This window comes from Prionailurus bengalensis, chromosome E2, assembly GCF_016509475.1.
Source record: "Prionailurus bengalensis isolate Pbe53 chromosome E2, Fcat_Pben_1.1_paternal_pri, whole genome shotgun sequence".
In the NCBI taxonomy this organism is placed as follows: domain Eukaryota; kingdom Metazoa; phylum Chordata; class Mammalia; order Carnivora; family Felidae; genus Prionailurus; species Prionailurus bengalensis.
The window spans coordinates 50,359,999-50,373,402 of NC_057352.1; the positions used below are offsets into that span (position 1 = coordinate 50,359,999).

Below are 13,404 nucleotides of genomic sequence, written 5' to 3' on the forward strand. Positions count from 1 at the left end.
TTTAATAAGTCTCTGCAGCCGAAGCCAGGTATTGTGGCTTGCAGGCAGGAATGGTATTCCGCTCTCGTCTAGGGACTGGCCTGGGAGGACCAAGGGAAGACAATCACCCCGCAGGCTTTTTCCTTCCAGTCTCCTGGCCAGATTTATCTGGTTACAGTCACCCTGTGACCTGCCCTCCAGGCACTGATTCTGATGCCAACTTCTTGCTTTGCCACATGCTCTGCCTGGCTTGCTGCCCAGGCCTCCCGAGGCCTCCCACCAGCCTCATCCAGCAGGCTCTCTAGCTGCTGCACTCTGGGCTCGGTTAGCTCATCGCTTCCTGTAGCCCGCAGCTGTGGCCCCAGCCATGGCTGCTTGGTCTTCCCTAGTGCAAGTAAAACGGGAGAATCTGCCCTTCCTTCGTAAAAGTGACAGGTCTCTGCAAGCCTCATTCACCCCTCCACCGCCCGCTGTAGCCTCAGAGCAAAACCCTCCATCCTGCCTCCACCCTCCTCATGGTGTCACCTCGGACAAGTCCCTTCAGTTTTGTGTTCTGCCCGTCAAACTTTACAGACTGTAAACTCCAGTATCACGCAGATTCATTAATTTTTTATTTCTGTGGGTGGGACCTTTACTGTCAGGGCAGGTGATGGGAGTATGTGGGCTCCAGGGAGGATGGGGCAGAGAGAGGCTAGAGGGAGACCACAAGATAAGAGGCATCTTGTCTGATTTCTTGCTGAAAGAAACAAGCAATATAAATGCCAACAGCTCTGATAGAGTGTGGTGGTGGGACCTGGGGGCAACAAGTCTGGGGTGTGGGGGGGAGGGGCTGGACTTGAGGGGCCAGCTCACCGCAGCGCCCCCTCTACTCCCAGGTAGGGCCGGGACCCCCTTGTCAGCTGTTGGATGATGCATCCAAAAGGAAAAGAGACTTAGGAAGAAAGCACTCCAGTAGCAGCCGAGTGGTCTGAACTTATTGGCGGTGCCCACAGGAAGCGTGGACACAGTTTTGCTTTCCGTGAAGCGTGCACCCGACGGGAATCCAGCTCCTAAGGAGGGCTCGAAGGAAAAGCAAGAAGCAAGAAGAAAGAAGCATGGAGTTTCGGGGACTCAGTCCATTCGTACTACGGAGGAAGACTCCCCAACTCCGGGCCCCTCCACTAGCAGCCTGGGCGCTGCGTGACCGGCTCCCTCCCCCGCCGCCACAGCCTGGGGGGCCTGCGCTAAGGTCGGGGGTGCGCCGCGGTGGACGACGCCCAGCTGAAGCTGCTAGTGCCGAGCGGCTGCACCAGGTCCAAGGAGAGGTCGCGCTGCTCGGCCTCGGAGGCCACGGCCCGGTAGCCCAGCAGCTGCAGCGCGCCGGCGCACAGCTCCTGCACGCGGCGGATCTTGGCGAAGGGCAGCGCGTGGCGCCAGGCCTGGGAGACGTTGAGCGCGTTCCTGGATGAGGTCTTGAAGGCCTCGCGGCGGGCGCCGGGCCCGGACCCGTGCGTGCTGTTGTGGATCCAGGCCTCGAGCTGCGGCGTGAGGCTCAGGCCCGCGAAGTCGTAGAGCTCGCGGATCTCGGGCAGCGGCGCCCGCGCCAGATCCTCAAAGCGCACCAGGCGGTAGCGGCCGCGCAGGAAGGGCGGCGGCTTGCGGGTGGCGGCCTCGGCGATCCGCACGTGGCTGCGACACACCTCGCGCACCACGCGCAGGCCGGGGTCGGACTCCACCCAGGTGCCATTGGTGCCCAGCACGATGCCGTTGTCGCGCGCCAGCGCCTTGGCCGTCTGCTCGCGGGAGCGCAGCACGGCCCGCGGGTCCCGCACCAGGTGCACGATGCGCAGGTTGAGCGCGGGGTCGTTGAGCAGCGGGTAGAGCACCTGCAGGTTGAAGAAGCGCACCTCCTTGAGCACCACGTGGCTGTAGGAGCGGCAGGCCTCCTGCGCCACGCCGAAGGGCCGCCGCCCGCACAGCGGCTTGCACACCGTGTCGCTGCTGATGGCGCCGCGCGGGAAGGCGGTGCAGGCCGGCGGCGAGCACAGCGCGCGGCTCACCGCGAACTGGAAGAGGTCCGACAGGTTGCGGCGCCATGGCAGGTAGGCGTCGAACACGTCCATGTCGCACAGGAAGACGGAGCGCACCAGGTCGCGCACGGCCATGTGTAGCGCCGGCGCGCTGCCCTGCGACAGGGTGGTCCACACGTGCCACGCGGGCTCCATCAGGTAGAAGACGTCGGGGTGCTGGCTGAAGAGCTGGCCCACGAAAGACGAGCCCGAGCGCCACGAGGACAGCACCAGCACGTGCACCCGCTCTTTGCCGCCCACCGGGGACGGCGGCCTGGGCCAGGAGACCAGGAAAAGCAGGATGGCGGTCTGCGCCAGCAGGAGCACGGTCACGGCCGTGCTGGAGATGCGCGGCAGCCACATGCCGCCGGCCGGGGGCCTGCGGGAGGAGAGTGCAGCCGTTGGGGACCGCGGCCCGCTAGCCGCGCCGCAGCCCAACTCCCGCCCGGTGCTTGCAGAGAGCGGACCCCGGGTCTGGACCCCCCGACCTGTGGGGTGCTCCCTGGACTACAGCCGTCTCATTGGGCGCTCCCCCGGCAACAGGACTTTAAGACATCAGCCATGATCTAGACCCTGCAGAGCAAAGGCCAGTTGCAGACTACTGCGGGAAATGTATGTTGGTCCTTACTTCCTCCCCTCCCCTGCCTTTCTCTCCCTCTCTCTCTCTGCCTTACTCCTCTTTCTTTCTTCCCTTCTTTCTTCCTTCCCCCTCCCTCCTTCCCTCCCTCCCTCCTTCTTTCTTTCTTTCTCTTTCTTTCTCTCTCTCTCTTTTTTAAAAAAAGAATCCCACCTTTTGCTTAAGAATTCCTTTTGGGGGGACAATTTTAGGTTATTTAGCTAAACAGCTTGATGAGTCATTTGGCTCCCTCCCCAGGTTCAGCCACTTCCTAGCCTGTGATCTCGGACAAAACTCTTAATCTGCCTGTGACTCAGTTTACCCATCTGTAAAAAGGGGATTGAGGGGCGCCTGGGTGGCTCAGTCAGTTAAGCGTCCGACTTCAGCTCAGGTCACGATCTCACGGTCCGTGAGTTCGAGCCCCGCGTCGGGCTCTGGGCTGATGGCTCAGAGCCTGGAGCCTGCTTCCGATTCTGTGTCTCCCTCTCTCTCTGCCCCTCCCCCGTTCATGCTCTGTCTCTCTCTGTCCCCAAAAAAATAAATAAACGTTAAAAAAAAATTTAAAAAAAAAAAAAAAAAAGGGGATTGATACTGGCACTGGAGTAATGGAATGAGCATGGGGGCAGGGCATGTAGCAAATCCCGTAACATGCAACTTGCACTTTCCACACAGTGCGCGGTCTGTGTTGTTTGCCTTCTTTTAAACACGCAGCTACAGCTTTTGTTATTAAAAGTAAACAAATAAATGACAGAGACAAAGAACACCAACTGTTGCCACCTGCAGGGAGTAGCGTGCTGCGGGATGCTGGGACTCCAGAGGGAAGGTACCCTTCTGGAGCTGCGTGAATGTGCAGAAGAAAGCAGTTGAGGGGGAGGTGGGACAGAACCAGGGGAGCAGGTGACAGCAGTCAGGCCCCTGGCCACGGTTTGCCTCCATGCTGAGGTTACTCACGGTAGTCCAGGGCCGCTGGGAGAGCTGCCCACCTCAATCACAAATCCATGGAAGACGTCCTCGGGTTCTTCAGGGCCTGAGGAAGCAGGAGGGAGGCTGGGTCAGCGTCTCACCGGAGGAGATAACCCCGCACAGGGGGAGGGTTTTGCCTTCCCTTACTGACCGAAAGGTCCCTGCAGGTGGAACAGAGCTGCCCAGCCCCCGCCTGGAGCTGGGCACAGACCAGGGGCAGGGTACATTTTTCCAAATGGGTGCGAACAGGTGGTCTCTCCTGCTGGATGGAGAAGGGAGGGCTGGCACTGAGCCCTCTGGTGCCACTTAGCAGCTAGGAGACCTGGGGCAGATGACTTCCCCACCCAGATGAGACACCCTGAGGTCACCTACATTTGGAATCCCGGCATCTCCCAAGCCCACCTCTACTCCCCAGCCACTCCTGGGTCCTGTGGTGGATCTTAAGAATGTCACTCTTGTCCCACACAGTGGAAGGAACCCTGAGCCAAGCTTGCACATCCCGAGGTCTCAAAGATGAGCTGCTTTGGAAGGAGGAGGCTGGAAGTCTCCTCCTTGCTTCCATAGTATTTGCTCCCCACTAAGCCACCCCACCCCCCAGCCATATCACCACCGGGAGAAGCTGGGTCTAAATCGTGAGCTGATCCCACTTATCCAGAGGCTGCAGGAGTGGGTGGAGGACACCCAACGGACCTGACATCTGCTGACTCCGACGCTGTCTCTCGAGTCCCGGACCCTACGCTCACTCCCGGAACATAAGGAGAGCAGCCGCCTTCCTGCTGGGCACGTGTTATCTCCTCTCCTCAAAGATGTGCTTCTCCACGAGAACAGGGCACAGGAGAGGAAGGGAACTCAACTTGCATTTGCTGACATACGAGTGCTAGATGCTGTTTTGACTCAATGGCCCCTTTGGTAGACATTGTGATCTCAACTTCTTAGGTGAAGGACCCAAGGCTTGGAGAGATAGTAGGGGAAGGGGGACCCTGACCCAGGACTTCCATCTCTAAGCTCCTGGCATTTTCTGATCCCAAGCAGCTGGCCTCTCCCATATCCTGGGGGATCCCTGCAGAGCAAAGGACCCTGAGGTCTGGCCCAAACACAGCTGCCCTGGCCAGCCCAGCCCTTTTCTGGCTAGGGAGGGTCTCAGCCACAGGCCGATGTACTCCAAGGAAACCAGACATTTTCTTAAGTGACTCACACAATACCGGAGCTGATATCTGATCTTATTACTGGAACTCGAGAACTAGGAAGGGGACTGACACACCCTACCCCATGCGGGAGCCCAGGGAAGACCAGGTCCTGTGGGAGATTTCCTGATAAGGAGCCTTGTGTATAGCACACCCAGTCACCTCAGGGTTCAAAGTTAAGAACGGGTCCGAAAGGTACCAGGACAAGGACTTAATTTTCATGAGTGAATTGCATCCTCCCAACACTCCTGCAAGGTAGAAATTACCTCTTTTTTTTAATGTTTTAATTTCTTTTTGAGAGATTGAGAGTGTGTGAGCAGGGGAGGGGCAGAGAGGGAGAGGGAGACAGAATTCGCCACCTATGCAGTGTATTTCATCGTCATTCCCCTGTGCAGCAACCTTCAGCTTTCCAGACTCACTTCCCATACTTCTGACCCAGCATCCTATAGGTCAGGTGACCTGGAAGCAACACTCCATGTTCCTCTCTCCTCTGCTGCGAGTGCCCATCCCCGCTTCCTCTGAAGACACCTCACCTGTGCCTCTCTCAAGCCAGGTACCACTCTGCCCTGAGTGACACTTTGCCCCCGCCTCCTTGCCACTGTGTTTTTTCACAACTGTCTGTTCCCAGGCATCAGTGTGGACGAGTGCACTAGACAGAGTTTCTTTGGGTCCACTCAGTACTTGTTCCTCCTTATTCTGCTAACAGCCTCTAGATTTTTCTCTGGGGAGCCACCCCTCACTCACAAAGTGCACGTGGTTTGCGTGGAGCTGACCGCCCACCTCCCAGTTCGTAGGGAGTCATGTGTACCAAGCCTGGTTCATCTGTATATTCCGCACGTCATCCCCCGACCAAGCGACAGGCTTAGGAATGGACATTTGCCCCAAGTCCAATCCCAGGAGTTTTATAGCTCTGCAGGGGAGAGGGACACTGCCTGGGTATAAAGCCAACACAGAAGAGAAGTGAGCAGAGAAAAAAAAAAAGTCTGAGCCGTGAGCACCTGGATCCAGCTGGGCGAGATTCACCTGTGGACTTCTCAGTGGGGAAAAATACCCCCTTTTTTAGCCAAGCCAATGCGAGTTCGATTTCTCCCGTTTACAACCAAGCATTTTGACTGGAAAGTGGGTCCCGTTGGTGGGGTGGGGTGGGGTGTGGGCCGAACCCTCAGGAAGCCTGGACAGAGCATTTGGAGGCCCGTCATGCCGTGTTTCTTGATGAGGTGCTAAGTACCTGAGCGTGTTTGATTTGTGGAAAGTCATTAAGCTGTATTTAAAAACAATTTTTTTAATGTTTACTAATTTTTGAGAGACAGAAAGAATGTGAGCAGAGGAGGGGCAGAGAGAGAGGGAGACACAGAATCCGAAGCAGGCTCCAGGCTCTGAGCTGTTAGCACAGAGCCCGATGCGGGGCTCGAACTCACAGACCATAAGATCATGACCTGAGCTGAAGCCGGACGCTTAACCAACTGAGCCTCCCAGGCACCCCATCAAGCTGTACTTTTATGCTCTTTTCTGTACGTATGTTATATTTCATTAAAAAGTTCAGAATCCCGGGGTGCCTGGGTGGCGCAGTCGGTTAAGCCTCCGACTTCAGCCAGGTCACGATCTCGTGGTCCGTGAGTTTGAGCCCCGCGTCAGGCTCTGGGCTGATGGCTCGGAGCCTGTTTTCGATTCTGTGTCTCCCTCTCTCTCTGCCCCTCCCCCGTTCATGCTCTGTCTCTCTCTGTCCCAAAAATAAATAAAAACGTTGAGAAAAAAAAAATTGAAAAAAAAAAGTTCAGAATCCCGACTGAATAAGGCAGTAAGTGTCATGTCAGGGAATGTCCCAAAGACTAAAGAGTAGATGATATTAATAAAGATTTGCCTAACTTAAGTCAGACACTCTATGATCCAAATCCAAAGGGAGGAACTCCCCCACATGTCCCACATTTCTTCCTGCTGAGCGTTGATTTTTAAGTTTAATTATTTATTTTGAGAGTGAGAGCACAAGCAGAGGAGCGGCAGAGAAAGAGAGAGAGAGAGGGTCCCAAGCAGGCTCTGCAGTGTCCTCCTGAGCATTTTAAAGTGGCAGTATCTTCAGAGGTGCCTGGGTGGCTCAGTCGATTAAGTGTCTGACTTCGGCTCAGGTCATGATCTCATGGTCTGTGAGTTTGAGCTCCGCGTCGGGCTCTGTGCTGACAGCTCAGAGCCTGGAGCCTGCTTCAGATTCTGTGTGTGTGTGTGTGTGTGTGTGTGTGTGTGTGTGTGTGTGTGTCTGTCCCTCCCCCGCTCATGCTCTGTCTCTCTCTCTCTCTCAAAAATAAATAAACATTAAAAAAACATTTTTTTAAGTGACAGTATCTTCTAAATATCCCTGACTGTTTCTTGGCCTGGGAGACACAGGAAGGAGCTATTGTTCTACCTGACTTGCCAAGGGGAAACCTGAGGGCAGGACGGTGTGCCACAGGAGGGGGGTGACCTGGAGCCCAGGAATCCAGCTCTCTGGGAAACCCTCACCTGCACCCCAGCTCTGTGTGCCCTTGACTCCGCAGCATGTCCTGTCATCAGCCCTTCCCAGCCCTGGCAACGCATCTAAGGGAGTGAAATGTAATACTAAGTACAAATCCAGGGCTCAGCTTTCTCTCAGTTTGGCATCAGCTGGAGGCCATCCCTGTTCAGGAATCCCAAAGGCTACAGAAAACAGATCCCAGATGAGGGATCAGTGGACTCTTGGCATCAAGGGCCACCCCTGGGGGGCAAGCCAGCTCTAATGGAGCCCGGGGCATCTGTTACAAAGAAGGCTGAAAAGGAGGGAAAAACAGGAAAAAAAAAGGGGGGGGGAAGCAAGGGAGAAAAGGAGAGAGAGGAGGAAGATGAATGTTTACAGTGGGCTGGAAACACGGAGCACCAGTAAATACGATCCATTGAGGGCTTCCTATGTGCCAAGAGTTTTGCGCCCATCTTCTGATTTAATCCTTACAACAAACCTATGCAGTGGACCTGATACCCCTCCCTGTTTTACAGATCAGGGAAGTGAAGTTTAGAAAGATTAAGAAATTTGCCTAAAGGACCCACACAGCAGTGGAGTCAGAATTTGCCCCGGATGGGAGAAAATACTCGCAAATCATATGTATGGGAGCCAGAATATATAAAGAGCTCTTACAACTCAATAACAGAAGACACAGAAGCCAACATAAAAATGGGCAAAAGATTTGAGTAGACATTTCTCCAAAGATATACAAATTACCTACAAGCGCATGAAAAGATGCTTGACATTTTTAGTCGCTTGGGAAATGGCAATCAGAACTACAATGAGATATCACTCCCCATCCACTAGGATGGCTAGAACCAAAAAGGTAGATCAGCAGCATTAGTGAGAAGGTGGGGAAGCCGTGGACACCGCTGGGGGGTGCAAAGTGGTGCAGGTGTTGCAGGAAACAGGCAGTTCCTCAAGAGGTTAAACACAGGGTTACCACATGGTGCAGGGACACCACTCTAAAATACATATATATCCAGGGGTGCCTGGGTGGCTCAGGTGGTTGAGCATCTGAGTCTTTATTTCGACTCAGGTCACGATCTCATGGTTTGTGGGATCGAGCCCTACATCAGTGAGGAGCCCACTTAGGATTCTCAATCTCTCTCTCTCTCTCTGTCCTTCCTCTGCCTGCAATGTCTCTCCAAAAATAAATAAATAAACATTTAAATAAAATAAAATACGTATCCAAGAAGACTGAAAACACATGTCCACACAAAAATGTGCTCATCACCTTTCATAGCAGCATTATTCATAATGGCCCCAAAGTGGAAACATCCCAAATACCTATCAAATGATAAACGGATCAACAAAATGTGTGGTACATCCATACATAGCTTCCCCTTGGTGAATGTGGAAGTTGGGGCATCAACCTCTACACAGTCGAAAATCCATGTGCAACTTTTTTAAAGTAGTATCACACCCAGCATGGACCCCAACGTGGGGCTTGAACTCACAAGCCCGAGATCAAGACCGGAGCTGACATCAAGAGCTCAATGCTTAACCCACTGAGCCACCCAGGCGCCACCCCCCCCCCATGTGTAACTTCTGGCTCCGGGAAAACTTAGCTACAAACAACCTACTGCTGACTGGAAGCCTTAACACGAACAGTCACCTATTTTGCATATTATATGTATTAAAGTAGGCTAGAGAAAAGAAAATGCTACTGAGAAAATCTTAAGGAAGAGAAATACATTTATACTACCACAGTGTGTTTACTGAAAAAAATCTGCATGTAAGTGGACTCACACAGTTTAAACCCACATTCAAGAGTCAACTGTAATTGAGTGTTATCTGGCAATAAAAAGGAATAAAGTTTTTTTTTTTTTAACGTTTATTTATTTTTGAGAGAGAGACACACACAGTGTGTGAGTGGGGGAGGAGCAGGGAGAGAGGGAGGCACAGAATCCCAAGCAGGATCCAGGCTCTGAACAGCCAGCACAGAGCCAGACGTGGGGGCTGAAACCTATGAACCAGGAGATCATGACCCGAGCCAAACTGGGACGCTTAACCAATTGAGCCACCCGGGCATCCCAGGAATGAAATATTGATACATGCTACAGCATGGATAAACCCCGAGGTGATTAACACACAACATGTGTATACTGTTGCATCAGTGAATTGTGCACCGTAAAAGGGTGAACTTTAGGGTACGTGAATTGTATCTCAATAGAGCTTTTATTAAAAAAATACACAAAAATGCATAGAAAGAAAGTTGGAACAATGTGTGCTGAATAGTAGTTACCTTTCTATGGCCAGATAACAAGTAATTTTTTTCTTGTTAGTGCTTTTGCTGCGTTTTCCAGGTGGTCTACGACAGACTTGTATTACTTTGGTAATCGTAAACTCATAAACTTGGTTAAAGGAGGCATGGGCACGGGTGGAGCTTGCCTGCTCCAGCTTTCGCTGCAGGACGGGGAGTGCGGCAGATCAGTCCCCTGGCTGACCCGAGTACCAGCTGGCCAGAGTAGGACAGGGGCAAGGATGGAGAACTACCTCCCAGAGGCTGCAAGGAGTGAAGATCCCTAAGCCCACCCTTAGCCTCAGGGCTGTGGACTGGGTCAGGCTGTGGCAGGAGACATTCCTGGCCCCAAGCCCTGGCCACATCTGCTCTCTGCCAGCCCTAATGAGCAGCTTCGTGGCATCAGCCAGAGGCAAGGAAGCTGGAGTCACACAGCCCAGATGCTGCTGGAGGAAACAGGTTTGCCGGCAGGAATCTATTGGGAAATGAAATCAAATTGTCTGGGAAAGGAGCCTCAAGTCCCCCTGGCTCAGAGCCACCCCGGGGGGCATTTCAGAGCAGATGAGCAGGTAACACATAACACCTTTCTCTGGCTCTGAACTTTGGGGATCCTCAAAATGCATTTTGCGCTGGACCTAATCATAGAACCTTACAGCTGGGGAGACCTGAAGTCTGGGGACTCCCACCTCTTTTCTGAAATAACTCATGCAGGGGAGGGGGGGTAGGGAATGCACCTTGAGAACATTCTCCTGTGTTCTCCCAGGTGTTGACAGAGCCCTCTTATTACAGGGATAATCTGGAAAGTTCTCTGGCTTATTTTTTTAACATTTTATTTTGATTGATTTGTTATTTTTGAAAAGCAAATCATTCTTAGAATTCAATCACATAAGAAAAAAAAAAAAAAAGGAAAGGGCTGTTTTAGAAGAAAACTACTCAAAACATGGAATAGCCAAATGCAGTGTGTAGATGTTGTTTAGATTCTGATTCAAACAAGCCAAGTGCAAGAAGATATCTTTGAGGCAATGAGAGAAATTTCACCTTGCCTGAGTATTAGGCGATACTGAGAAATCACCGTTAATGCTACTATCACTGTGCACAATACTCTTGTTCACGCATTTCTGTACCTATGTCCCCTTACTAGACCAGAAGCAGGATTCTGTCTCATGACAGGGAGCAGTGCTGGCACAGTGGCTGATGAACTCCATTTGATCATTTACTGGGTGACCTTGGACAAGATACTTAATCTCTCTGTGCCTATTGTTGTTGTTGAATCTGTAAGACGGGGGAAATTCACCTGGCTGGTTCAGTGGGTAGAGCATGCGACTTGATCTCAGGGTCATGAGTTCAAGCCCCATGTTGGGCCTAGAGCTTACTTTAAAAGGTTTTTGTTTATTTTGTTTGAGAGAGAGAGAGAGAGAGAGAGAGAGAGCAAGCAAGAGAGCATGCATGAGCGGGGGAGAGTGACAGAGGCGGAGAGAGAGAAAATGAGAATCTTAAGCAGGCTCCATGCTGGGCTCTAGCCCATAGCCCTGGGATCATGACCTGAGCCAAAATCAAGAATCTGATGCTCAACCGGCTGAACCATCCAGACACCCCTAGAGCTCACTTAAAAAAAAAAAAAAAATGGGAGTGCCGGGTGGCTCAGTCAGTTAAGTATCCAACTTTGGCTCAGGTCATGATCTCACAGTTCTTGAGTTTGAGCCCTACATCTGGGCTCTGTGCTGACAGCTCAGAGCCTGGAGCGTGCTTGAGATTCTGTGTCTCCCTCTTTCTGTGCCCCTCCCCAGCTCGTGCTCTATCTCTCTGTCTCTTTTTCTCTCTCTCTCTCTCAAAAATAAATTAAGCATTAAAAAAGCAAAACTCAGGGAGCTTGGGTGGCTCAGTAGCTTAAGCATCCAACTTCGGCTCAGGTCATGATCTCATGAGTTTGTGAGTTCAAGCGCAGCAATGGGGGTCTGTGGGGACAGCTCGGAGCCTGAAGCCTGCTTCAGATTCTGTGTCTCCCTCTCTCTCTGCCCCTCCCCCACTTGCATATTCTCTCTCTCTCTCTCTCAAGAATAAACATTAAAATTTTTTTAAATAAAATAAAAATAAATGGGGGAAATAATATAACCCAAGTCAGGGCTCGATGTGAAAAGTGAATGAGTTAATATTTATAAAGAACTTAAAACAAGGTCTGTCACACAGTACACTAGTATTTGCTCAGAAATCTTCCAAATCCTGGGTGACAACTATATTATATGAATCCGAGCGAAAGCCTTTTCATAAGGAAAACTCAAGGACAACGGCCTGATCTGGTTCAGGTGACCCTGGGAACAGAATGTGGCAAGCCCAGGCAGGGTCAGAACATGTACTGCAAAACAACGGTGAATAGTGGCTACAAGACTGGCTTCTGAAAGCCGGACTGGGTTCAAATTCTGCCTCTGCACCAGTGAGGTGTGTGGCTTGGGGCAGGGCACTCCTAACGTCTGGGCGCTTCCTCCTCTGGCTCCTTTGCAAAGGACGCCGCGACAGCCCCTACCACACGCGATGGAGAGGAGTCAATGGAACCGTAGAGCTGAAGCAGCCACACACTATTCTCATTACCTCTGGTACTTGGCAACTCACTCAGGGCCTCAGGGAAGCCAAGCCCTTTCTGCTCTCTAGGCCTCAGTCTTCCCATCCTCATGCCTCCGGCGCAAGAGGGTACAGAAAAGAGAGTTAACATTGGCCGGGCACCTCCGCTGAGGCCAAGATCCAGCAGCCCCAACAGAGGCCGCCAGGCTCCAAGGTCAGCTGCATATGGTTCTCAATTCACTCACCAAGCTGCTTTTTCTCAAAAGAGTTCCGTGGAAAAAGCTTTCTGGATTAAAGCCCTTGGCAACTCCCGTTTTAAGAGATTAGGGATCCCCAGTAGCGATCTCCGGTGCAGCTGAAGCCCCGGGAAGACACCGTGAAACCAGCGCCTGGGGCTGCAATGCCCTTTCCACCTTCGGTTAGAACCACCACCCTCAGCTCTTCTCCCCAGACCCGACTCCTCGGCTGCAAGATCAATGCCCCGGTTTGGGGGCATCCTGCGCGGAGACAGGCCGAACCAACGTACCCCGAAGCTGGCGTCCCTGCCCGAGCTGGCGCGGCGGGAGGCGGACACCTCTCTCCTGAGGCTCGGCAGGGGCTCCTTGACCTCGCCTCTTCCCAGTTCCAGTCCACGGCCGGCCGTGTCTTCACCGGGAGACTCCTCGGGAGCTGATGTGCCCCGCAGGCTCCCAAGGCTCTTAAGGGGCACGCAGTGACCCCGGGGAGAAGGCTCCGAGAGGCATGGGCGCGGGGGCAGCAGATGCCTCGATATTGGAGGCACCTGGCGAGCTCAGGCGGGGGGAAGCTGGAAACGGGGCAGGCGTGTCCTGGAAACGGAGGGGCGTCGTAAGAACGGGGGGTGTGCGTGCGGGGCAGTCGTGGGGCAACGACAAGACGCGGACTGGGGCGCCCCTGCCCGGAGCCCCCCACCCGTGCCGGGCGCCGCGCCCCCCGCGCCCTGCGCCCCGCGCCGCCAGTGCAGCCGCCCGCTGCCCGAGAAGAGCGCGCACAATGAGGCGCTTTCAGACGTGGCTGCGGTCCCGGAGCCGGCGGGCGGGAGCCGGGGCGGGAGGGACGGAAGGAAGGAAGGAGCCGGTTGGCCCCCGGCTCCCACTACCCTCCCCACCTCGGGGGAGGGGCGGCCGCCCGGGGGCGGGGGCGGGCGCGGGAGGGCGGGGTGAGGGCGGGCGCAGGTGGGCCCCGGGGGCAGCGGGAGGATGTCAAAGGGCGCTGGCGCTCACCCCCTCACCCGACTAGCTGACCGAAAGAGTTGTCTCCCGCTCCGGTCGCGGAGAGCGAAGCCTCCG

General features: G+C 53.7%; 1 protein-coding gene across 1 annotated transcript; it reads right to left on the bottom strand.

Annotated features, from left to right (window-relative positions):
- Positions 1-568: 568 nt before the first annotated feature.
- CHST6 (carbohydrate sulfotransferase 6) lies at positions 569-13,085 on the bottom strand. The gene is made up of 3 exons (XM_043599708.1): positions 12,624-13,085; positions 3,595-3,670; positions 569-2,406 (listed from the first exon to the last, which is right to left on the bottom strand). Exon 3 carries the CDS (start codon positions 2,388-2,390, stop codon positions 1,203-1,205), a length of 1,188 nt encoding a protein of 395 aa, XP_043455643.1. The 5' UTR covers positions 2,391-2,406; positions 3,595-3,670; positions 12,624-13,085; the 3' UTR covers positions 569-1,202.
- Positions 13,086-13,404: the final 319 nt, after the last annotated feature.